The following is a 26,980-nucleotide window of genomic DNA, read 5'->3' as shown; positions in this document are numbered from 1 at the left end:
TGTGATTACTTCAGAAATGAATATGCCAGACCTAAATCCTGACAAATGAAGGGGGGGGGTTGCAGGGAAATGGCAAGGATGTGCCTGTGCACTAATTCCTTTTGACTGCTTTGAAAAATCACAGGTCTTCATTCCTTCCTCCCACCTACCTCCAACCTAATCTAGACTTGAACATCCCTGATGCTATTTCTTAAGACTGAGACGATGAGCAGAATTAGAAGCCGGGGAGACAGAAGGCAAGAACGTCTAACACAGACGTCCCACGTCAACATGGCGAATGGGAGGTAAGACAGAAAAGGCTTCTGGCAAGATTATTAACAGGAAAAACCCAAAAATTCACCCACACAAACTTCAATCCTTTCTTCCCTTGAGAGAGAGAAAAAATCCAGATGTCAGAAGCAAAAGCTACCCTCTGGAGCAGAGCAAGTTGGAACAAACGGGTGAACCTTCAAAGCCTAATTAGATGAATGTGTTGTTTTTTTAAAAAAAGGCTTCAAACTTTGTGGAGCCCCACCCGCCCCCACAACACTTCAGCTAAAGTGGAAGTTGACACCCAGCACATGAAGCTCTGAATCAGATTATGTTTAGTCTGGGCATCGCTTATCAGCGAGACGTCCCGTGATGCGAGGAGAAGGAAATTTGCATCATTTCCTGCTTCTCTGCCCTTGTAAATTTGGCAAGCCTCACAAAAGGGACTGTGGGACCGCTCCCCTTCCTGTTAATGAGAGGAGGAGGAAAAGTAACATTTAACAGGGCTTTTGTTCAGAAGCTGGCTTCTTTTTTTCTTTAAAGGAGCTCTTTAACAAATTTTTTTGGTGTATAGAATGACAACACTTTAAACTCTCTTCACAGAAAAGCCCACATGTTGCTATTACATATGAATTGATTTTGTAAAGCATGTCCTGGTATTTGTACTTTCCAACCTTACCTGGAGATGCCAGGAATTGAGCCTGGGACCTTCTGCACACAAAACAGGTGATCTCTAACCACTGAGCCAGGGCCATTCCCTACTAGGCCTGGGCAATGTATTGCCCAGGACCGGTATGAGAGCTAGAGGCTGCTTCACCCGGTGGTATATTGAGAGTCAAACACTGTCACTCCTGAGTCACTCTGCTACCAGTGCCCAGTGAGAGAAACAAGCTGCAGCTGGGTGCTGGAGGCAGAGGGACTCAGGAGCAGCAGTTTCACTTGCAATGTACTGCTGGGTGAAACCACCATTGCGTTATGGTCCTCATCCTGCTAAAGGAGGAAGAGCTGATGTAGTTTGTCCCATGGCTGCCCACACCTCATTTAAATTTCTCCGCTGATAGGTGCCCAGGGGCCTGCCCCTCAGCAGAGAAATCTAATGGACTCCCTAGCTCGCCTGCTGCAGGGCGCAAGCCAAAGACAGGGTGGGGGCTCTGTTAGGCTTATCCGTTGAGGAGCAGGCAGCCTGGCAGCCCCTCCTCCCACACACATGCAAAGGGACAGGCTTCTCAGCTGATCAAGCTCCCCACCCCTTTGGCTTGTGCATGGCAGGTGGGTTATCTCCCAGAAGGAAGTGCTGAGGTTGCTTGATGCTGCCACCAGGCCCAATGCTCAGCAAGGCACGGATGGGGTGGCTTGCACACTGCACCTTGTAGAGCAATGCCAAGGTTGCAGAGGAAGTTCCTCCACTCCCAGCCTTGGGTGGCAGCAGCAAGCAGCCCTGGCTCAGACAGGTTTCAACATTGCGATCTATTGCCAGTTTGCGATGTTTGCCTGGTGATACATCTCAGTGTTGAAAAGCCGACATTGCCCAGCCCTATTTCCTACAGCAGAGCTTTCCACACTGTGTGTCATGTGAATGCTCCCCAAGCTCCTCCAGGGGCTGGAAAGGGGTTCGTTTAACCTCTGGTTTGCTAGTGAAACTGAAGTGCTATGTTGTGAAATGACGCATGTCTAAAAAGTGTCACCAACATGAAAAGTTTGGAAAGCTCTGCCCTACAGTGAGAAACCAAAGACTGTTTTGAGGCCAAAATGGCATCCTTTAAAGTATCTTTCAAAGAGCCTTTCTGAATATTTAGCCACAAGAAAAGCTCTTGCAAAGTTTTGGCCAAGAGCCTACAGCTCTGTGAGGAGACTCTCAAAGGACCTGTCCTCACCTGGGCGGAGTATTTGGCTCTCAGCCTGCCTGCTTCACACCCCTTGTCGCACACCCGGACTTGTCTGGCTTGCTCCAGTTCCCGCTTTAGCCGTATCCGTGATTCGTTGGCCTCCTTCATTTTCTTTTCGTTCTCAGCTCGGAGGCGCTCGATCTCCTTCCTTAAGTTGCGCTTGGCTTCTGTTGCCTCTCTTAGCTTCTCCTTCTTCGCCACACGTAGGAACTCAAGCTCCTAGAACAAGATGGAGGCATGGCTTACTTGATAAACACAGCCTTAAAAGTGGTTAGAGGTGGCATGGGGAGTAAGAAATATATAACTGGGCAAGAGCTTTAACATTTCAGAGGTTGTTGGAGGACAAGTTAGAAAGAAACATTAGACTTTAAGCTTGGTGTGTCTGATATTGGCAAGAACCACATAAAGCAGATAGACGTGTTCACCAGTTCCTAGCCAATGGAAAATGAAGATATCTTATTCAGTAGCATGGAATTCCATAAGTGTTCATATGCAGTAAGGAAGAACCAATACATCACAGAATTCTGGAAGAATCTCGACTCTTTTCAGACAGTTCTAGAACATATTACAAGCAAGCACTTATGGACATTCTGATGTTAAGATTTGAGTTAGGTTGTCAGTATTGGATCTGTATATGATTTGTATATTTCCTTTTTTGTTTTTTAAGCTAATGGTCTTGTCTATTGATTATTTTAAGTGCTGAGCCTCCAATGGGAGGGATGTTGTGTCCTGGTTGGTGGGGGGAGACATTTCTCTACAACAGGGCTTCTTGAACTATCTGATGCGACGGACTGGCAATAATTTTTTTCTCCAGGGTGCCAAGGACCGGTACCATATCTGATCCCTGAAGCATCCCACCCAACCTGGGCTGTGGTGGAGTCACCATGAACCAGCAGCTAATGGCTCACAGACCAGCATTGGTCCATGGAACACCACTTTGAGTAGCACTGCTCAACAAGACCTTGCCATTGAGACAGAAGAAGAGCCCATCTAGCCCAGAATCATTTTACTCACAGTGGCCAAACCAGAAGCGGTTCCTAAGCACAACAGCATTCTCCCCTCCTGCAGAACTCAGAAAATGGTATTCAGAGGGAGAACAGAGCCAGTGGAAAAGCAGAGGTCAGAGTTAGGTGATTAGTCCAAATGGAGACATTTTTCATATTTATGTGGTCCAGCATCAGATATTTTAGGCACATGGATAACCAGGTGCTTGGGGTCCTCTCAACTTCTTTAAAATAAATGTGTAATGCGTAAACCATAAAGTTTTCTCTCTTTTATTGGGAGAGCGGAGGGGACAGCTTCCATTCATTCTTTGCTTATATTATGACTGATTAGTGTTAAAAGGGAGACCAGTGTTGCATATCTCTTCCCCTCCCCTCCCCTCTCCTTCCTATTTCCAGATGCAGTCCTTCCTTTGTTAAGTAACATAACTGCATCGGGGTCATGGGAAATCTCTCTCGTCTGACAACCTTATTTCCTAAGCCAGAACTTGTTATCCTAGCCTGTGCTGTTTCCCAGCCATTCTGCATGAAAAGCCTTTGCCCTCTCCACAACAGAATTAATGGAATTTGGGGACAAATACTAGGCTCTTAAGTTCACCGTACTCTTCTGCTCAGTTTAGGCACTGTTAAAAGTTTTGCTTGGCTGAGCAGCTGCCACCTGCTCTGCGTTCTCTGACTGCTCTCAAGAAACAGGCTCAAGGTCCTTCAGAGAGAACCAGAAAGCCCAGGAGCAGCAAGCAGACTACCACCCCAGGGATCCTCCTTTACACCATGAATGGGTCCCATGAAACATAAGGCTCCAGAGCACAATCTAGGTTTTCTGTGACTCTGTTCAGCTGTAATATTAAGCCATAAACCACACATGTGGAACCTCAAACTTTGCATGCACTTGCAAGCTGTCTGGGTGTTTCTAGTTTGCTGTTCTTTTTTTAAAAAAATAAACCAGCCCGTTCTTGCTTCAGAAATATTGTTTTTACTTGTTTGGAAATGTATTTTTAACTGCAACTTTAATAAGGACTATTAGTAAGAAAAACATAACCATGATGGCTATGTTCACTGCTAGGAATCACAGACGAGGAGAGGAGTGCTGTTATGTTCAGGTCCTGCCTTTGAGCTTCCGGTAATAGGTGTGAGAACAGAGAGCTGGATCAGATGGGACTTGAGCTTAAATCCATCAGGGCTGCTCTTACGTACTTACTTTCAGGACCAGAAGGATGTTTCAGATAGGGAGAGAGGGTTGTATCCACTGTTAGTCATACCCAGAACATATCACTTGAAATTAATGTGCATGACTAATTTGAATTAAGCCACATCCACACTATACTTGAAAAGCACTATTACATCACTTTATCAGTCATGGCTTAAAGCATCATGAGAACAAAAGTTTGTTAAGTGTGCTAAGAGTTGGTAGGAGACCCCTCCTCCCCTCACAGAGCTCAACATCTCAGAGGGATTTTACAATCAATCCCTCTTCCCAGGGAACTCTGAGAATTGTAGCTCTGTGAGGGGAGTAGGGTGTCTCCTAACAACCCACACCCTCTTAATAGACTGACTACAGTTCCCAGCATCCTCTGGGGGAAGCCATGACTTTTTAAAGTGGTACAACAGTACTTGCCTGTGTAGTGGGGATGGAGGTGGGTGGGGATGCCAGCCACTCATTTTGCTTTATGATGCTTTCATATGGCCTTACCTGGTGTAGGCTGCGTTTGGCCTGCAAGGCAGCATTCAGTTTTTCTTCCTGCTTCACTCTCATCTTTACAACTTCGTGGAGGAATTTCTCTTTGGCTTCTTTCGTGTCCAGGCCACTGTCCAGGGCCTGCCTGAGGTGCTCCAGCTCAGCCTCCAAACCGCTGGTGCCACTCTGGGGTTCGGCGTGGCTGGCGACTTCAAAGACGTTGCTAGTAGTGGGCGGGGCTTGCATGCTGGGCGAGCTCATGTCCTTGGCTGAGCTCGAAGAAGCGAAGGATGGGGAGGAGAGTGAGGACAGAGAGGAGGTGACTGGGGAGGAAGAGAAAAGAAACACAAAGGCGGCAGTCCCCCCGCCGACAAAAAGAACATTAGAAAGCTAAAAATCACCTGTGTGTCTGGCTTGCAGAAAGGACATACATAGAACCCAATACACATTGTACCCAATCAGACCATTGGTCTATCTAGTAAGGTAATAGCTACACTGACTAGCAATGGCTACCCAGGGTTTAAGTCAGGGGTCTCTGTGTGCAAAGCAAGCGCTCTAACCACTGAGGTGCTTTCCTTTTATTAAAGCAAAACGGGGACAAGATAAGACTTAGAATCATAAAATCATAGAATTGGAACGTACCCCATATGGGTCATCTAGTATAACCCCCAGCCATGCAGGAATCGCATCGGTTCCCCATCCTTCCATCCCTCCCCATGGCAATGTTCCCAAGGAAAACAACCAGGGAATTAGAAGAAAATAAGAAATGAAGTAGCATGGGGTAACTCACACTTACATTCTTCTCGAGTCTCTACTTCGATTTCTGCTTCAGACTCCTTTTCTTCTTCTGCAGCAGGGACAGCGGCAGGAGCGGTGGCAACAGCAGCGGTTGGCGTAGGTTCGGGAATGGTTGGGTTTTCGGCGACATGTTTCCTTTTCCTTGGTTGGGAGGGGCTGTTCAACGGCTCACTGCTCCGTGTTGCTGCTGGGGCACATGGGGGGTTGCTTACGATCTTTGGCTGAGGCGGGGGTGGTGCAAGGGCCACATTGGGGGCCACGGCATTCTCAAAACTTTTGTAGGAATACAAACTGCAGAGGGGTTGTAGGGGGGGTTGGAAGGGAGAAAAAGAAGTAACACCTTCAGTGATGGAACACACACTACTACATTTGCAGGCTCAGGAGACGTCTGCATGCATGGGTTTACATACAACTATAGGGAAAAGGCAATTCTTTGGATGTTTGGGGGCTACAACTCCCATCAGCCTCACTAGCACGGCCATGGGCCAGGGATGGTGGGACCTGATGTACAGCAGCATCTGGAGGGCCACAGGTTGCCTGTCACTCGTTGGTGCCATTCATATCCCATACCTTTAACACAATCATATTCTAGGAGGCTAGCAGACAGAAATAATGTTGTGTCCAACTAGGTCCTGCTCAGAATACACCCACTGAAATTAATTGTTCCACGTTATTCATGACCATTAACTTCAGACAGTCTACTCTGAGTAGGACTAATGCTAGATACAACTCATAGTTGCAATATGTAAACATTTACTGGGGCAAATCAGCAGCCTTTTCTGTGCTGCAAAATGCAAATTAACAAGGGGCCTGAACCAGCGTATGATATAAATCCCTTGTGAACAAATGACGCTGATCCTATGAATGTTTACTTTGGCATTCAGTCCTACTTTCTTCAGCAGGGGAGATATATATATATATATATATATATATATATATATATATATATATATATATAATTTATATACCATTTAATCATCAAAAGCTCTGAACTGTTTTCATAAAATATAAGATACCAATAAACATCAGTTGCTAAAGAACAAGTTAGCCTTAAAAAATTCTAAATAAAATATTCAGTTTTAAAAATACACGTCAAACTTACATATGAGGGTAGGCTTGCTTGAACAAAAATATTTTAGCAAGTGCCAAAAAACAATACAGTGAAGGTGCCTGCCCAATATCAATGGGTAGGGAGCTGCAAAGTGCCGCCACATCACAAATCAATTACTGTATTTTTTGCTCTATAAGACTCACCTTTTCCCTCCTAAAAAGTAAGGGGAAATGTGTGTGCGACTTATGGAGCGAGTGCAGGCTGCACAGCTATCCCAGAAGCCAGAACAGCAAGAGGGATTGCTGCTTTCACTGCGCAACGATCCCTCTTGCTGTTCTGGCTTGAGATTCAGAATATTTTTTTTCTTGTTTTCCTCCTCCAAAAACTAGGTGCGTCTTGTGGTCTGGTGTGTCTTATAGAGCGAAAAATACGGGACTTGGGTTGTATCCAATGCTACTCCTACTCTTGAGTAAACCTGCTGAAGTTAATGGACAGGACTAACTTGGGTCCATTAATTTCAAAGGGTGTAGAGTCTTGAGTAGAACATAGGTGGACACAACCCCTTGCAAATGTGGAATGGACATTACGTGTCACTTGTAAAAGGAAGCTCCGCAATGAGATTACAGCCTTAACTGGCTTAAGATCACTCGGACTCAGGTTATTGTGCCGCTCTTTCCGCCTCCTCACCTGTCTCTGATCAAAGCAGGGATGTGGTTTGGGAGGTCTTTTTCGTTTGCTGAAACGGCAGGGGACCAGGGCCGGAAGGCAGAGAGGCGCTGTCGTGGATGCATGCAACCAATACTCTGCTGGAGCCAAAAAGGAAACAAAGAGGAAACAGTGAGATACACACAATTACATGTTTGTGAGCTGTAAATCTGGTATAAGCTGCTGGGGGGGGGGGGCGGAGGCTTGAGGATCCATAGGGAATAGGAGGCATTATAAGTCCATGTGAAAAAGAAAGGGCCTAGCCAAAAAAGTCGTACACAGGGTAAACCCACTGAAATTAATGGGCCTATGTTTGTTGTGTCCATTAACTTCAATGGGTCTACTAAGAGTAGGACTAGCAGTGGATGCAACTCAAGGAGTCTAGTACAGTCTTAAATTTCATTCTGTTGCTGGTTTTAATTTTCCACTCTTAAATTGCCCTTAAAACCGAAAACAATTCAAGTACAGTGGTACCTCAGGTTACAGACGCTTCAGGTTACAGACTCCGCTAACCCAGAAATAGTACCTTGGGTTAAGAACTTTGCTTCAGGATGAGAACAGAAATTGTGCAGCGGTGGCGCGGCAGGCCCCATTAGCTAAAGTGGTGCTTCAAGTTAAGAACTGTTTCAGGTTAAGAACGGGCCTCCAGAACGAATTAAGTTCTTAACCCGAGGTACCACTGTATCAGTGTTTAGATGTACCAATGGTCTTACTTGACAGCTTCCTATATTCCTAGTTTATTAAATCATTCTAATTTTTAAAAAGTGGTGTATGTATATATTCTGCAGCCACCTTTTTGTGGCAAAAGATTCTTACTGCAACCTTATCCTAGTTGGAAGAGAAATACCTACAAAAATAACTCCTCTACGGTTGTTTGTTTTAAATACAGTAGATCTAAAAAAAAAAATAGAGGGTCCAAAAGAGAAATTGACAATGAATGAAGCAAAATAAAAAATGCAAAAGAGGAATTTGTCTTTAAACTCAACGGGTTTTACCCAACAAAGTCCTACTGCCTGAAATTAATGGTTAATCATGTCTTATTAATTTCAATAAGTCTATTCTGAGTAGGGCTAACAGGATGCAGCCCATTGTACAGGTGTTTGACTTTGGAAACAGCACCTAATTAATGTATGGTGTCCTTGATGAAATCTTTTGGGGCCCCTTTCTCTTTACACTTGTGTTGGAACTGCTCATATGTGGTTTCTTCACCACCACCCCAAGGAGAGCAAAATAAACGAGATTTTAAACCAAATTTGTGGACTATGGATGTAGGAAATGAAAGAAGCTGCCTTTAGTGTCTAGGCTGACTGACAGTGGCTCTTCATGGTCTCATGTGCAGAAAGGGCTTCCTAACCACCTGCTAACTTTTTCTTTTAGCTGGAGATTGAATTTGAGGCTTTCTACACACAAAACCCCCTTCATGGATCACTGCCTTGTTGTGTCAAAGGGGCTTGATCTATGCCATGCAGGGCCACCCAAGACGGACAGGTCATAGAGCCGAGAGTTTATACTAAATGTGATCTACCTGGAGAAGGAACTGGCAATCCACTCCAGTATTTTGCCAAGAAAACTCCATGGACATAAAAAAGGAGAAGCTCTGAGTAGAAAGTGAGCGTTTCCGAGGCATGCTCTGGTTCATGGGCTCACAGAGAGTCGAACACGACTAAGACGACTAAACACAACAACACACAAAACAGGCTCTACCTATGACCAGTCCCCTAAAACTCACCTTGCTGGATGAATTGGACAAGGACCGTAACCAACTAGACTGTTTCTCTTTGTCACCAATTATTGGAGACTGCAAGGAGTCATCTATTTTGGGTTTCTTGGGAGCAGGAGGATCAGATGGTACCTGAAAAGAAGAGAGAAAAGATTTACTGGCTTGAATTTATATTCCTGTCATTTTCCATTGCATTTTTAGATATTAAACATAGTTCAAACCACCACTAGTTGAACAGGAATACACCCACATGGAGACCATTATCTGAAGAGCAAGGAAGGGTCTGTTCTAATCTATCCTACGAGCTCACAACGTTATCTCACAGGATGCATTGTTACAGGTACTGTGACTAGGACCGTTCTTTCCTTGTGGACTCCAGGTCACGGGTGAACTATAGGTAGCACACAAAAATTGCACATTGCTGTGTGAGTCCATTAGAAAACACCCTAAAGGCAAGCTACAGTTATACCTTTATCAGAACCAACAAAAATGTCACAGAACAACTGAGGGCATGTGTTCAAGCTCACAGAGGCGTATCTACATACATTAAACCATGGTATAGTGTTATATAACGGAACACATGCAGTCTTTCAACAGTCTTTTGTTTATTTTTTAACCATCCTAGGTGTTTTCAACTTCTATAAATGATTCATGTCCACCCAGATTTGGGGAAACACTTTAAAATCCATTTCTAGCTATGTTTCCTGGAGAAGGGGTTCAGTACCACTGGGCAGAAAATTGACTGGTTTCCCCAAAGCTCTGTGACTGACCTATGTAGTCCTCCAAACTTTAGAACTGCTTTTTAAAAAAGCTAGAGGTGAGAAACAAAATTTCTAGTATATGTTAAAAGACAAACCATTTTAAAAACATATTCTTAAAGAAACCAAGCCTATAAAATCAAAGCATTCAACACTACCTGTCTTTTCCCCACTCACCCCCAAATCAAATTTGCCTGCTACCTTGTTTTCTAATTGTATGCAGAAAGGTGAGTTTTTAAAGCTGTGGTTTTGAATTGGAAAGATTATTTTAGATGAGAACAGGGCAGACTTTGTTATTCTGTTTGCAGTGGTTGTTATGCTGATGACTTCACTGCGCCGCAGCTGCAGGCAGATTCTAGTGGCCTGTTGCCAAGATCTGCTTTGCCTTTTCCACAAGTTGCTCTGCTCGGCCTATAAATCACCCGCAAGCATAAGCAAGCCCTTTTGGCCGCCTGGAACCCTTTTCTCTCCAGGGACACCAGGAGATAAATTCCAAGGGCCCCAATGTGGCTTTGCCAAACAGATTGGTACCTACTGGTTGAACTGGGGCTCTGAAAAAAGCCAGAAAGCCAGCCAGTACAAACAAGATCACTGGGTAGGAGAGGGTGGGTTGAATGACCTCATCGTAATTGCTCTCTCCCCCTACCCTTCAAGGCAGGGAGGGAAGTGTCAATTCCATTTCAAGACCATGCAGTTTCTTCTCATGAAGGGATATGACTGAACATGGAGACATAGAGACCTATGCTGATAATGATGAGCCACCCAGAGCCCCACAGGTGTGTGCCGGGATGCTATTCTTTTTTCTAAGTGTACTTTCCGGCTCCCAATATGAGCACACAAAGTGGTAGCCCTGTGTGCAGAGTTAACCCTAACCCTCCCCGCTACCGCCATGCCAATTGCCAAATGTGGGAGGATTTGCAAAGTCCATCCTTTTCAAAACTTTATTTCTTAAAAAAAAAAAAACTGATTTGTTTTTGGGCTACCTCAAGAGTGGCAAGGGAACTTTCTGAATCTGTGGATAAGTCAGCATGACTGGAGCAATAATAGTAATAATATTGGTGAAGGGGGAGAAAACTTCCTTCTACTTTTGCAGTTTCTGCCTGTGCAAGAAACAGTGACAGCATCTGAATGATATTTGGCAAGCACTGACAGATCCCAGCCCTGTCCACTGGGGCTGCAAAGTCAGGCTGGGAGGGGACCTGGAATGAGAGGCGGACACAGCAGGTGCTTCAACTCAGTACAGAGATGTGTTTCTTTCTTGCCCATTCCCCCCCCCCTCACTTTTCCCCTCCACCCTCTGCTCATCTGCAGAAAGAGTATTTTGTGCAGACTCGAGACAATCAATTGGGATGGTTTGTGTGTGTGTGTGTGTGTGTGTGTGTGTGTGTGTGTGTTGGGGGGGGCAGGAGCCCTGGCACAACAAGCTGAGCGAAGTTTTAAAAGCACGCAGCGGTAAGAAATAGCTAGTACAAAGTGAGGCAACCTAAATAGATTTACCGAAAGGGGGATGGAGTGGGGAGAATGATAAATATATTATCTTACAAAACACAAACTCAGTTCCTTGCTTTTCCACCATCCTTCTGATCAAGGCAGAAAAAACGGAAATAGACCTGTCTGTCAATGCTGCTTTATAAGGGCATCAGTCTGGGTGGAGGTGTCCCACTCCCCCAGTTTGCAGCACGCATCTCTCATGGGAACTTTGGAAGCTGCCATTATCACATGGAGTCAAGCCATTGTTCCATCTAGCTCGCTCAACACTGTCTACTCCGATTGGTAGCAGCTCCCCAGAGCTTCAAGCAGGGGACATTCCCAGCCTCCACCTCGAGAGGCCAGAGATTGAACCTGGGACCTTCTGTGTGCAAGTCAGGTGCTCTGCTGCTAAGGTACACAGCTTTTCCTCCCAGCTTATGCCACACAGTGTTAGAAAATTCCCAGGTGTTTTGCAACTGGAGAGGGTCCAATTGCAACTACATCTCTGGTTGCCAGGCTGGCGACTGACATCTCCATCTGGCTGCCCCCCCCCCAGCTTTCTTAAGCAGGTAAGCAGAAGAGCTTATTTGCTGCATTTATATCCTACCTTTTTCTCTAAGGAGTACATGGTTCACCCCCCTCCCATCTCAGTTAATCCCTACAACAACCCAAGGTTGCCCAGTGAGCTTCATGACTGAGTGGGGATTTGAACCTGATCTCCCAGGTTCTAGTCAGACACTCTAACCACTACACCACACTGCCTTTCTAGAGTATTTCTGCTATGGGGCAGGTATATAAATTAAGCAGGTAAATAAATATGGGGAAAGCAAAATGTCGCTTAGAGAAGGATCTGAAATATTTTCTTGAAGTCTGAATTTGTTGTATTCTAGATTATTTGATTTGATATTTTAATGCGTTGTAAACCACATATTTGTAATGTGTTGTAAACCATATTTTTCTTTAAAATATAAAGCAATATAGAAATAAAATTAATGATAATAATAATAAATTCATTGTTTTAAAAAAGTGCTTAGACATTCCATTGTGGCAACTGTAACCTAGGTTTGTATTACAAAAGCCACCACCATGAGTCTAGTCTTGTGAGGCTGAAAGATCAGTGGTCACATGGGCTGCATCAATAAATCTCCACTCTGACAGTTTTGGTTTGCAAAACCAAACTTGCTTGAGTGATGCATCTGCACTGCCTGCACACTCCTGTGAATGGTGGTCTAGAATGACAGTGAATGAGTCGGCCTGGTTATTTATTTCTGTGCTGTCCTGGACAGAAACCAAGCATACCTATTCATATCAGGATTGGGAAGTAAAGGAGAAGACTGGAAGATAATAACAGCAACTTCTGTTCAGCTTTTCTTTCATGGATGTGGAAGAATCTGACATCAAGAGATTGCAACCTTGACCTTGGTCATCAAAATAGTTTTGACTAATGCTTTACTCACTGCATCATAATGACTAGCAAATCTGTGATGGCACCAAGCTTTTGTGGACTAGAGCCCCTTTCACCAGATGCATTTTCCTGTAAATCACATTATCAAAGGCAACGGACAAGTGCATTCTCCATATTTCCAAAGGACAATGGCAGAGTTCAGCGTTGCTGCAAAGTTGCTGCAATGAAAGCCCTTTACGGTACTTCCTAAAGCACTGCAATGACCTGGGAAGAATTTACTGCAGTGCCAGCTACACAGTCCCATCCTGTGTTAAATGTACTTGTCTGGGTTCCAAAGAAACATGCAGCACCGTATGCTCAAGGGGGTTTGTTTTGGACTTGCTTTTCAAGAATAGAAGCCCCATTTTGCCACATGCCAGACTTCTTCTGAAACCGAGATCACTATCAAAAGCAATCTGTAGAAATTGGGTGTTCAGGCAGCTCAGAGTGTGTGTGTGTGTGTGTGTGTGTGTGTGTGTGTAAAATCAACAACCCACTGAGCATGCCTAAGCCTTTGAGTGCACGGGGAAGTAGGTTTTTGGATCCCTGCCAATGCGTTTTGAGAAAGAAACAAGTTGGAAGCCAGATATTTCAGCTATGATTCCAAAAGGTGCTTCTTGAAATTTTGATCCCATCCATCTGAAGGTCATTCCCCATTAATCAGACTAATTTTGGCACTGGCCAAATAGGATCATGCTTGATGTGTCTGGCCAAATTTGCTAGCTCGGCACAGCACAACACTGCAGTAGCAAAGCTGAGCGAGGTTGGTGGGAATAGATTTCTCACCCTCTGCTTCTCAGAACAGCCCCTCCTCCTTCAGGCCAAGCAATAATAATAAAAGCAGCAGGCTAAGTGATAACAGAGCTGGCATGAGCACCTGCTAGTTTCTTTTCAGATGAATGCACCAGCAAAAATTTCAGCACCCAGCAGAAGTGACTTTTCAAGCTTAAGGCGTTCGGCAGTGTTATAGCTATCTCCTGAAATTCCCAAATGCCCAAGCATCAAACTATGACACATTCACATACCAAGAGGCTTCCATTTAACAAATCAGCCTAAACAATCTATACAGAAATACAAATGCAGCCAAACTCTGGGTCTATTGCAAGCCAATTCTACCCCATCCCTGAACTAATTTTCACATCATCTTGTGGAATGGTATTTTCCTGCAGAAATTCTTACTCCTGGTTTTCTACTCCTTACATCTGTAACCATGCTGAACTTTGGGAACCTATTTTATATACCACTGGGGGTTGTTTTCCTTGGGACTGAGGACAAATACTGCATGATTCCTAGCAAAATGAATATACTAACAACACTGTGAAAGGGATGCTAGTTTGTGTGAAGTTTTTGCCTGTGTGGCAGCTTCCTTGTGTGAAAGCATTCTGGCTGGCACTTGAACAAAACAGCTCATCTTTAAACTAATTTAGAACAATTTTAGCTTGTTTTTGAGCTGGATGTCTATAGACACTCCAGAACTAGGAGCATTTCCTGTACTAGTTGAATCACACAAACACACACACACACACGGAAAAGAAGCTCAATGAAAACACTACTGAGGCCAAGAAGATGGTTTCTGTTTGTGGTTTCCTTGAAGCCCCAAACCGCACAAGAAAACTGGGGAAAGTTTCCAGCTAATGTGGCCTGTTCTCATGGGAATTATCCCATTATTCTGTGAAGCTGAAAATTTCTGTTGGGCATTTAATTAAACTTCCTGCACTTCCCAGCAAGCTGCAACAAACTTTGTGGCTGCCCGAGATGCTTTAAGGTCAACAGGTGTGCTGGATGACCTGCTGGATCATTCTCTAATGCTGAAACTCAGCTTTTTTTTGACCCAGAATTATTCCCATATCCAATATTGGGGGGGGGGCATCTCAATTCAGGTGAATATATTGTGACTCTATCATTTCTCAATGACCATAAATAATGCCCTTAAGCATCAAACTGAAGTCTCTTATACACACCCTTACCTCGTCGTCCTGCTTCCTTACTCCAACGATTTCCCAATGATTCAAAGAGTTGTGGGCACATGAATGCAATTGATCTACTGCTGCTAATGTCACAACAACATTCCTGCCTGCCTACAAAGAACCACCTTTCTGTGTTTTAACTTACCGAAGTTCCTATGGGACATTAGAGGGGTTCTTTCCCAGGTGAGAAAGTTATAGCTGTTAAAGATCTTCTGACTTTCCCTCCCTCTCAGCTTCCAGATAATACCTCTCCTTCCCATATTGGTGAAACAGCCCAAAAGGTGATGAATAAATATGCACAGACCTATGAGATGCTAGATAGGTAAGGCTCCATTTCTAACTGGCACCATTCCAAGGGTGATATATCCTCTTGTGGCTCCAGAGTGGTTTCCAATCCATGGAAGCATAAAGTAATTACTCTGCAAGCATTCACACTAATCACAGTTTCTGTAGTTGATGTCTGGCTGAGAATATAGACTCCCCAGTGTGAAAGTGACTCTTGCAAGCTGGCAGAAAAGTGTGCGGAGGGAGGGAGGGAGGCTACACTTGTGGCTTTGAAAACATCTGACGAACTAGGAGCAGGTGCAAGGGACCCATATGCATGAGGTCTCTTTGGCTCAAATTTTCCATAGCAACCAGGCTGTTAAAGAAAAGAGCAGAGCACACATACCCCATATATTTCCCACCCAATCTTTACACAGAGATTGGACCTGAGTCTGGGTGCTGGGCAATGAAGGTGAATGGAGCTGCCCCACCAATCTTAGTGTGCACACGCACACACACCCTGCCACCCAGCTGCCACCTGTCTGTCTTTTAACTTACAACCAGTCTATGGGGGTGGCACTGGCTGTCACCTTCCTCTTTCTTAGTCTCAACGTTGCCTTTTCAGGCGGAAGGATGGGGGGCACAACTAGAATTAGTTGGCTCTGCCTGTCATTGGTTCTGGCTCCACCTACTGTTGGCCTCTCTGCCTTCCCACCCTAGCAACCTTGATAGGCAGCAGCCACCATCAGCGTCAGGGATTCACGGCCTAGCTCACCAACATCACAGTCATCTCAACCACAGTTTCCTAAGGAACCAAAATGCCCTAAATTCACAGAGTTATTGTGAAGATACTGCCCCCTCCAGTGCATTGCATTCCATCACTACAAGGGAGCAACTTAAACACTGTTGCTATAGATCAAATATGAGAGGTGATTCCCCACCACTACTCCACCCCCTATTCTACAAACTCTTGCAAATATTCAATCCTTATAATTCCTGGAGATGCCATGAAAATAAATGAAAATGTCACTTGATAACAAATGCATTGTGGGTTGTTTTTTTTGAGCTTGATATGCAACACCACAGAATACAAAAGATGCAATGATGGTGCCCACAAGAAATAATGATGGCCACCAAGGTAATTAGGAAAATTCACGGTGGATAAGGCGATCAGTGGCTACTACCTAATACCCACAATGACTGTGTTGTTATCTCTACTGCTAGAGACAGCATGCCTCTGAATACCAGTTACCCAGAATTGCAAATGTTGTGCTGAGGTCCTACTTGCAGGCTTCCCATGAGTGTCAGGTTGGTCACTGCAAGAACAGGATGCGGGAGAAGGTGGGCCTTTGGCCTGATCCAGCAACCGGGAACTGCTTACGTTCCACATACTTATGTTAAAATGCCCCTAAATATAAATCAAAATAATTCCCAAATATTTTCAAAACACACTCAGGAGACCTGAATCATCATTTTTGGATTACTTGAAGATGAGAGCACTGCCGAACGTGCACAAGAACGTGCACAAACAACTTACAAAAGTAATTAGACTCATGCAATTATAATGCCGTAGGTGGTAGTCCCCTTCCCCCTCCTTTTATCTTTTCATAGTTTGTGCAGAGAGACAAGATCCGTTCTAACCATGAGTAAGGGTGGAGCTTCCTGTCTTGGCAACTACTTGATAGCTGTTTGTTAAACAAAATGAAGCAGATTTCAGAGAGAGAGAGAGAGGAGAGAGAGAGAGAGAGAGAGAGAGAGAGAGAGAGAGAAAGAACCACAAGACCCAATGCCGGTCTGATACTGGTTTCCAGAAACCTCAAAGCTAGATTTCTTGAGAGAGTCAAAGGAACCCCGGAGACGCTAACTGATTTTCTTCCTGAGTAAACAGGTATTGTGCAAGACAAAGCCTGAGACACAGCTTGATTGTGCAGTGCAGAAAAGGTAAATGAGGGACACATAGAGACTCGGTGTATATTGGGGGGGGGGGATATGAATGAACGTGCCTTTTTTACCAGCCCTTCTGGAGAATCTTATGGGGACCACATACCAGTGATGGGTGGATCCAGATGCAAAAGAGGACGAAACAACAAATTTTTACCTCTTACACAGTAGGGCAGTTTCTACACACACCTCTATCCTCCATTCAGACAACCAAGAGGCATTACCGTCCCAGACACCTCAGATAGACAGAAACACTCAGGAGCATATAAAGTAGGATGTGGCCTGGAGAGAGTCCTGAGGCCTAGAAAGAGCCTTTGGCCCCAGGGCTCGAGGTTCCCCACCCCTGGGTTTAGGGGCATAGGAATTATACATTGGGAAGAGAGAGATATTATTTCTGCAGCCCCTGTAAATGTATTGAATTAATGCATCTCAGTCGGTCAGAACGCCCAGCTGCAAAGAGTCAATTCTTCTTGTGTACCAATGGGCATTTATTTATTTCTCATGGCACACGTGATTCTTTTCCCCATTTTATTCTCACAAGGGTCATGTGGTTTAGGTTAGGTGGAGAGTGTGCATGACTGGCAAACGCTCATTCAGCAGGAGCTTCATGGCAGAGTATTTGAACCCGGATCTCCCTGGTCCTTGTCCAAGCACATGCACCATTTGCACCTCACTGGCTATTAAAATGAAGAAAGGGCACCCCCAGAACAATGCTCCAATCAGTGGGACTAAAGAACTTGTCAGCCCCAGGTCATGTTTCGCTCTCCACAAGCTACCAAATTGCTGACAGACATGTTTCTGATCTGTACAAAATAAGGAACAGTTCCCTTCATGTTTCTTCTCCTTCCAGGGAGGGATCACTTTAGTTATTTAACCCCTGGCGCCTCCAGTTTTTTTAAAAAAATTACTAATCAGGTAGTAGGTGATGTGAAAGGGCAGCTGCCCTTAACCTCCATTGTATCCCAACTCCCATCAACCCCAGTCAGCAAGTAAGGGGTGGCTGCCCTGAAGAACTACTACCAGTCAGAGTAGACCATAATACTCTGGTTTAGACTTACATATATTCTGACCTGGTATAAGGCAACTTCCAATGTTCTTATCTGGAAGTGCATACAAGACCAGTACTGGCGGTGATTGGAGACCATTCTTAATTCTACTTCTTTCACTTGTGGATCTTTGCTGGTAGATATGGAGACCAGGAGTTAGTTCTAATAACAACTTTTTTATGGAGTAACAAACTTTGACCCTGCTGATGACAACCTGAACCAAAACTCATTGTGTTAATGATACCTGGAAAGGGAAGACTGAAGACTATAGAAAGGCACGCAAAGCCACACACTTCCAGAAGATGCAGCTTCACATTGCTTTGTGGAATTGCTGGCCCTGTTGCCTGGCAGAGTAGATGAGGCAGAGGAGACACTTCCGACTCGCACGCTGATTCACAGTGACCTAAGACGAGTTACTGAAACTCAGGTGGCGCGATAAAATGGCAACGATCAGGGTGCTGTCAAATGCAAGCACAGATCATAAAATGAGAAGCTAAAAGGCAAAGAGGCGTCAAAGTGTGCCGGTGTTAGAGGGCTCTATGGGATATAAAAGCAGCAGAAGTCTTTCTTCTAAATTCAATGAATTACGTCGAGGGTGGGGAGACTGCAACCCTCCAGATATAGAGAGATGGATAGACAGATATTTGCATTAGCGACTAGCCTCTGCAGTTTGGGTGTAAGGTACAAACATGTATGAACACAACTTACCAGACTCAAAACACCAGCCATTACAAAGTATAAACAGAAGAATGCAACAATGAACATAATAAAATAATATTAGCAAACTCATTTATAATTTATACAATTTAAAACTCATCATGGCCTCTATTTTAAAGGCAGCTGCTAGAAATCTTAATTTCTTTGTTGTCCTTGATCTTCATCTGTATAGTGGAAAATCTAATAATAATCAGCTGAACTTCCTGAAAATATATTATATTCTAGGAGTTGTTGGAATCCAACTTCGATCAGCTCCAGCAAGCACGGGCAATGGTCAGGGATGATGGGAGTTGTAGTCCAGCAACATCTGGAGGGCCAGATGTCAGGTAAGGAGAACCTTTGGTCCTCCAGATGTTGCTTAACTCCCATCTTCCCTGACCATTGGTCAAGCTGTTGTAGTTCGGTAACATCTTAAGGGCCAAAAGTTCCCTTCACCTGCATTATGTTGGTAACTGCATTGCACATCATGAATGCAAATCAGTGGCTGTGTGGGGAGTAGAACTTTAATGCAACCTTCCCCAACCTAGTGCTGCTCTCTCATCACTGGCCATGCTAGCTGGGGCTGAAGGGAGATGGGAGCCCAACAACATTGGTAGGGCAATCCCTGTCCTAAGTACTATTACTGAAAATACCCTGTCCTAAGTCAAATGAACTTTGATGGCTGCCAGATACAAAGCAACAAAGATACAAGCAAAATTATATAAAATAATAAACCTACTTAAGTTTTATCTTCTTGGCTTGTCTGGAAGTAGCCAAAATTTAGGCATATTATGAAGTATCAGTGTGTAAGAAGCTGATACTTACTCTAACAAATGTGTATGGGGATATATATTCTGTGGGCTGCTTTAAAAAAATATTTAGTCTGGTACAGACTGACAAGCATAAACAAGATGGCTCGGTTTAAGCCCAGAAGCATTGCAGAAGGAAGATTTAACTGCATTCTGACTGTATATATTTAAAGAAAGAAAAAGCTACCTCTGTCTAAACAATCCATTCTAGGTAATGCTTAACTTCAGTCTAGGAGTATTTTATTTTATTTTTTAAACTAGGTTTTGTGGTTCAGGTGGCAGGGATCCAGACTCCTAGAGCAAAGGGATCTCTGTCTCGTGTCTCCCAAGTGGAAATATTTCACTCTGTCATTTTGAGATGCCTATTTGCTTTCCAGGTCCTGCTCTCTCCAATGTTGTCTTCTGGCTGCCACTTTGTCGCTCCACAACGGACCCATGGGGAAATGTCGTGCAAGCCACAATCTGGGGGAACTTCAGGGGGGAAATGGGGTTTGAAACACGGCTTTGCAAAAAATAGCCAAATGTTCCTTGAAGTGAGCCAGTGGGCTAAGAATACTGCACACAGTTGTGGCCCATCTTTCCCCACATGAAATCTGGAGGGGGGGAAAGGGAAAAGTTCGGGAAACAGTTTGGGGGAGACTGAAAAGACTAGGAAACTCCAGTATGGCCAAATTCTAAGATCAAGAAGCAAGCAGAGAAGCGGTGCATAGAATTGTGTAATGATAAAAGTTTAAAGAGGTATCTGCCCTCCAGTCTTTACTCCTACACCACTGCTTGAATTGCAGAACATATTACCAGCAGCGTTGCCATCAGTTAAAGGGATCAGATAGACGGTAAGCCAACAATGCTAAGCTACAAGAATCAACAGCCTGGCATTTGTAGGACAGACCAAAGCTCAGAGGTAGAGCTTCTGCTTTGCATTCAAAAGTTTCGATCTCAAGACATTACCAGGTAGGGCTGGGAGAGTTTACTACCTTGAAACCCTAGAGAGCTCCTGCCATTCAGTGTTGACAATACTGAGCTAGACAGGCCAATCGTCTGACTTGGTTCCTATGTTCTATGCTGGTTCAATGCAACTTCCTGAGTTCCATCTCTGGCCAACTGTTCTCAACAGATGGCCAGTGTTTGGTGGTAGAAGGGAGAAAGAGGTCCTGAGCAGTGCTAGTTCCTGAAGAGCCTCTGTCTGACTCTCGTTCTCTCTCCCTTTCAGATCCCCTAATCTCATTTCCCTTGCAGAATACTCTCTGTGAAGTGTGCACAATGAAGCAGAATTCAAATGCTTTACTGTGGGAGAAAAAAAATCACAGCTGTGGTTCCGAATTCCCAAACCTGGAGCTTTATAGTTCCACCCAAACATTTTGTATCTTTTTCATTGCAAAGATTTGGCTGGGTTTCAATGTGGTGGAACTTAAACTGACAATAGAAGAATTGCACATATTATATATATAAATGACAAATGAGCCTATTGCTACCTAACAGTTTGTACCTCCCGCTATCCCTTCAGCAAAACAACAAGAACAACGAAACAGGTCCTACAAGCTTGGCTCAAAATAACAAAATGCCTTTTATTTTTTCTGGTTTTCCCTCTTCAGAATGTGCTATATGTGATTTGAGCTATTCTTAAAAAGGTTATGGCATTACCAATAATAAAGAGAACTTCACATTTTCTGGCACACTCCTGTGGTGCTATCTGTGTCACTATTGGCAATAAATAAATAAATAAATAAATAAATAAATAAAATTCAACAGACACGTTTGAGAAGCTATAGCAAGCAATGAGTTCAGCTTATGAATTTCTGCCCACTGCCCAGTAGTTTAAAGGCCCAAACCTTTCAGACAATGTCAACAAACCTAGTGGTGGGCAGTTCTGGGAGAAGGGAACCAGCTGTTCCTCTGCAGGGCTGCAGAATACGGTGCAATCACAACTAATGAAATGATTCCCAGCAACTGGTTTTAAGAGGCATACTGCCTCCCAACAGAGATTTCATTTAGGGCAAGACCAGATTTTTCAAAGGTTGTCTGAACCAGTCCCAGAAATGGGTGAATGTAGCAAGGAGCAACAGTATAAGAAGCTGAGCCATGGCAAACTCAGATGAGAAAGCAAAACCCAGAAATAAACTAATAATAATATTTATTTCATTAATGGTGACTTCATTGTCATTTTTAAAGAACCATTAATAGCTTGCATGCTCCTCCATCTGCTGAATTTTATTTTAAGGCCTAAAAAAGTTCACCTGTGAAACAGATCACATGGCAGCAGCCTGCAGTATGCTGGGTGTTGACGCTTTCTTCAAGGCCATGGTTAATATATTTTATCTGCAAATGGGGGCTATTTACCAGCCTGCTAAGACGGCTTTGTGTTAGTTAGGGCTGAGACCTTTGTTTCTGACAGAATTACTGTACCTTTTAACAATGCACAATAGGAAGAAACTCACAATGCACTGCTATTGCACCCTTCAAATTTCTGGCTGTCACTCCAAAGGACAACAACTCAATGTTTGATCTATATGCTGTATGTCTGTCTCTAATACAGTGGCTCCCAAACTCAACACCACCACCATGGACCACTTGAACATTGCTGATGGCTGCTCCCCCCTCAGCAATTCTTAAAATTGGGGTGTGGGTGGCTTACCACTTCCGCTATTCTGAATCAGTGCCCCCTTCCCCCCAAGTTATTTTCCCTCACAAGTGAACCAAACATAGGTAAACACACCTTTGGGGCACCTTTTGAAAAAAGGGGGCAATTGAAGCACAGGCATGGAATGGGTCACACACACACACGGACCCTGCACTACTATACAGTATTCGAAATCTCTGCTCAAAAGAAGCTGATTTTCTGAAATGGCATCAGAGAACCAAACTGCTACTCATCTTTGTGCATAACAAGTAAGCTTACTGCGCACAAATACATAAACATGATCTTCTCCAATTGCCACCTTTAAACAAAATTATGCAAGGGTTATAATTTTAACTTTTGGTTTCTCTTATGCTTCAGACACATCTTCACAATGGGAAAACCACAACTTTGGAACTTTGGTGTGTTGCTCTATATATTAAGCAGAAGTCAGATTCGGTTTACAGTTCCGAGAAGCTGCATGCCAGACATAAACAGCTTTTCTCCTTGATGTTACTCCCAGACACCCACAGGATTGACCAAGCTAAATAATTCCGGAGAGGATTTGCGGGAATTAAACCCACCCAGCCCACTCAGATCCGATAGCATCCTTGCTCACAACAGCATGATAAACACACAGCTCATTCTGGGATAGATGGGCAGCTGGGAGCCAGCATCAGCAAAACTTAACATAAATGAGAAATGAGTTTCTCCCAGTTCTACCTGGAGATAACTGGGGTTTGAACCTTGGAACATTTGCATGCAAAGTAGATGTTCCACCACTGAGCTACATTTCACCCGGCAGCGTGGAGTATAACTGTTCAGTCATGCTCTCTTCCAGTATATTCCACCCCCTGCCTCTTTTCAAAATACTCTAGCCCCCTTCCCCTACAGTTCCTTTCCCTGTGGTCAGTCAAGAGTTTAGGGCCATTGAGGAGGCTCAGTTCTCATTGGGATGCTTGGGGTGTGTCTCCCCCTTATTTTGTTGAACTTCTGCATAACTTTGGGTTACCCCAAGCCTTCTGCCACTTCCCCCTTGCATCTGGAAGGTGATGTTTTTGACTTCTTAAGGACCAGCACTTAAAAGACTTGAGGTCCCCATTATTGATTTTATGTATTTCTTAACTTCCAGAAATACAGAACCATCAACTTGCTGGTTAAGGTTCAAGGAAGACCCAGGTTCAATCCCCAGCATCTCTCTTCCTCCCCTCTTTTTGTGATCCTGACCAGTGTCAAAATATGGACAGTGCAGCACAGTGGTTAGCGTGCCAGACTAGAGTCATGAAAACCTTGATTCAAATCCTCACTCAGTCATGATATGCACTGGGGGACCTTGGGCCAGTAACTCTCTCTTCCATGTCAAAAGGTTGTTGAGCTATGTCTGTGGAAGGTGATAAACAATAAATTGCATGTTCTTTGGGGCAAGGACTTATGTACCTTTGCACATGTGACTCTGCAAAATGCCATATGCAGGTATTGTGCTACAGAAAACAGTGTTACAATAACAACAGAAATCTGCTGTCTTGCTTGTCATTGAAGTTTGTCTCTTCTCATTTTGCAAAGTCTTTTGCTCTCCCTGCAGAAACTATAATCTATGCTGTTTGGGGAGGGGGAGGATGAATCTTTGTCTCTAATCGTTCCGGTTCCCCCTCTATCCTTTCAAACAAACAAACAAACAAACAAACAAACAAACAAACAAACAAACAAACAAACAAACTTCTATCCAACACAGCTAAATGCTGGAGAACAGCCAGTCACTGCAACTACTTGGAAGGAGGTCAAAGGTACCAAGGCAAAAAAATGCCCCCATTTCCTCTGGCAATTTTCTTTGGCAAATGTTGTGTGGGAACTGCTTGAACGGGACAGATGATGGTGAAGTTTTTGTGGGGCAGGGGAACAAGAGGGGAAAGACGGAGACGGAGATATATGCAAGTATGTGCTTAGAGTAAAGAAGAATCTAGGAGAAATCCTCAAGCAAAAACCAAAACCAAACTCCTGAAACAAATCCTTTGCACAAATGCTTGCATCCCAGGGATTCCACCCCAACACACACTTGTTTTCACATTCTGTTCAACTGCATCTCTTATCTCCTGCCTTTCCTTAACTGTATAGGATGCTGTTCTCACCTTGTCCCAAAGAATTAGAACAGGACAGGTAAGGACACAGCCAGAGTGTTTGAAAAGGCTCTAGATCATGTCATGGCATATGACCTGCATGCAGAAGATCCTGGGTTCAGTTTCCGCCATCTAAAGGTAGGACACGGGGGGTGGGGTGCTCTGCTTGAAACCCTGGAGAAGCATAGCCAGGCAATGCATACAATTTTGAGCTAGGCGGACCCAAGTTCCTCCACAAGTTGTCATTGCACACTATGCCAACGTGAGCACTGTTATCCTGAGCTCACCAGTAAAAAAGTAATAATCTGAAAGACCTCTTGCTCCTGTATGAGACCACCTGCATATTGAGACCTCTGGGGGAGGTCTTGAGCTCCACCCTATCCTGTTGGAAATGAGGCTGGTAGGCAAAATACAACACAGCAGAAACCAAAGAGGGAGAGGGAGAAAGAAGAGGCAGGAATTAAGAGAGGAGCAATATGTGAGTGCTTCAGTTCCACGTATCTACTTAGGCGTAGTTACAGGCTAAGTCAGAGGCTCATGCCAAAGGCACACGTCTTTTCCTATCCTCCTTCCAGGTGAGTAAGATGCGTTTATCAAAGTTCAATGACACATCCAATGACACATTCCAGCTGGGCAAAAACATTCAGGAAGGGTGAGAAACAGGGAAAGTGAGGGGTGTGGCCTGGGGAGAGAGTGCCAAGGGCCAAATAGAAGCCTGGAGAGCCACATCAGGCTCCTGAGCCTGAGATTCCCTAACTCTGCTTGAATTATTTTTTGGGAGCCAGAAGAAAAACAGCACATTGCTTTTAACCAATTTCACTATTGCATTTTCTATTGTTGTAACCCATCCTGTGACCTTAAGGTGAAAATGCAATAATGAATTCAGTTAAAAGCAATGTGCAAATCTTTATTTAACAACAGCAAAATGCAACACTATGTTTTTTCCTCATACAATCAGCAACATAGTTTCAATTCTGCATCGTAATTTATTGAAAATAAATTAGAATACTCAGCGAAGTTACTAAACCTCAGTTAATTGTCTGCAAAAAACATAACATAGCCTTTTAAACCGCTGAACTTGGATCAGGATTGATCCATGAATAGCTAATTCAGTAAAATTTTAATTACCTCCTTCTGAGTTCTTGCACTCCAGACTCTGGATGGTTTCTGTAAGAAACCATCTCGGAAACCTAAAAACCTAAAAAGCACACAGACCAAGGCACTTTGCTCTAATTTGGGGGTGGGAGTGAAAAAGCACACACGCACACCCCAGGCTGAGAACTTCCTGTCTTGAATCCTTATCTCTGAAGCACCAGGTCCCTCCTGTCTTACAAGCAAACTTAAAAATTGCTACACATCCAACTCCCACCAGCTGAGAATCTCATTTTAATTTCAAAACCAAGATAAAAAGGGGAAATATTCCCCTTTGTGGCTCTCAGCAACACCAGCTCAAGCAAGAGGGCTGTCTTTGTCCTTAGATAACCATGAACCTCCTAATGAATTTCAGTCTGCAAAACTTCAGAATGTCATCAGGGCACTTTGCCACCACCCCACCTTTCTCCTTTTATCACGTCATTTTGGTTGCTGCTTTCACAATTATCATTACATTTATGCCCCCCCTCTTTTCAACAAGCTTGTGGTGGCACACATGGTCTTCCCACCCACCAACCCCGCCATTTTATCCTTCCAACAGACTTGTAAAGGTAGGATAGTCCAGGAGGTGGTAAAAGAATAAGGCCAGAAATATCCGAGAAAAGTTACTGAATGCTTTAGCACAGGGCTGAGGGATTTCAGGCCGATAGCCACATTTCCTTCAGGGCAATATTCCGAGCACTGGATGCTAGCAGTGACTGAGGCCAGAGGCAAATGCAGGCTGAGAAGCTAATATAAAGGTTATCTTTGCACAGAAGGAAAGTTGCTACCTACACACACATCTCTAATCCTCCATTATGGTAAACAAGAAGCATTATCAGAGTTCAAGGACACATCCCAGCCAGGCAAAAATACTCCTGGAGTGTGTGCAGCAGAGCCAGTGAGGTGTGTGGCCTGGGGAAGACAGTGGGGTGGTGGCTTGGGAGAGACTTGAGGACCAGACAGGGAGCCCTGCAGGATCATATTTGGTCCCCCAGGCCTGAAGATCTCCTCCTCTGCTTTATCACTTTTCCTTTCCATCCGCTTACCCCACATTGCAATCACCAAGGCTGGGGAGGGTGGCACAAAAAAGTCCTCTTGAATATATTCCTAATTAATCCCAAAGACTAAACAGGCCAGCAAGTTTATTGCAAACTTATCTTGTTGTTGCAAAAACAATGAGGTAAAAATACCAAAAGTAACCTTAAAGCACCAATGATTTTGCTGTTTGATTTGAACCTAGTGTGTCAGTTCAGTTTTAAACTGGCAAATAGAGAACTAAAATGCAGGAAAATGATGATGACGATGGAGAGGTAAAGGGCTAGCTAAACCTAGTGCTACCAATGCTGCAATAGCGGACTGGTTCTCTGTTTAAACCTAATTCCCGAAGACAAGTGATTATGTAATATTCTGCCTTTGAAAAAGCAGCAACAAATTCAGAACATTTGTATTTCAGCAAAAATAAAGCAAAATTAAATCACTGAAAGGGACAGGCAGGCAGAGAGAGTCTGAAGATATGAACCAAATGTCTCAGAAACCAGAAGTGAAATGTAAAATTTGGGGAGATGGCCTGGCTCCCAGGCATTTGATTCCTGGGATTGGCAGTGACACACACAACATTTGGTAAAGGGGGGGATCCAG

At 44.0% G+C, this 26,980-nt stretch overlaps 1 protein-coding gene and 1 long non-coding RNA gene across 4 annotated transcripts in view; both read right to left on the bottom strand.

Annotated features, from left to right (window-relative positions):
* SKI (SKI proto-oncogene) overlaps positions 1 to 26,980 on the bottom strand; it is a 151,395-nt gene that overhangs the window by 7,835 nt on the left and 116,580 nt on the right. Inside the window, exons 2-6 of one of the 3 annotated variants that reach the window (XM_083512997.1) lie at positions 9,095 to 9,217; positions 7,348 to 7,463; positions 5,608 to 5,900; positions 4,827 to 5,134; positions 2,124 to 2,354 (exon numbers count right to left, since the gene is read on the bottom strand). In XM_083512997.1, coding sequence (XP_083369123.1) covers positions 2,124 to 2,354; positions 4,827 to 5,134; positions 5,608 to 5,900; positions 7,348 to 7,463; positions 9,095 to 9,217 — 1,071 coding nt within the window. Of the gene's footprint in view, positions 1 to 2,123; positions 2,355 to 4,826; positions 5,135 to 5,601; positions 5,901 to 7,347; positions 7,467 to 9,094; positions 9,218 to 26,980 lie in introns of all 3 variants that reach the window. The other 2 variants (XM_083512996.1, XM_083512995.1) reach the window with 2 other exon arrangements.
* LOC310710511 lies at positions 19,719 to 26,004 on the bottom strand. Its single transcript, XR_014528103.1, has 2 exons — positions 23,540 to 26,004; positions 19,719 to 23,417 (listed from the first exon to the last, which is right to left on the bottom strand). It is a non-coding gene; the product is annotated as an uncharacterized lncRNA (long non-coding RNA).

This window comes from Podarcis liolepis, assembly GCF_965112155.1.
Source record: "Podarcis liolepis genome assembly, chromosome: 7".
NCBI lineage: Eukaryota > Metazoa > Chordata > Lepidosauria > Squamata > Lacertidae > Podarcis > Podarcis liolepis.
Note: the sequence above shows the minus strand (reverse complement) of the source record. Positions and strands in the feature narration are given on the sequence as shown.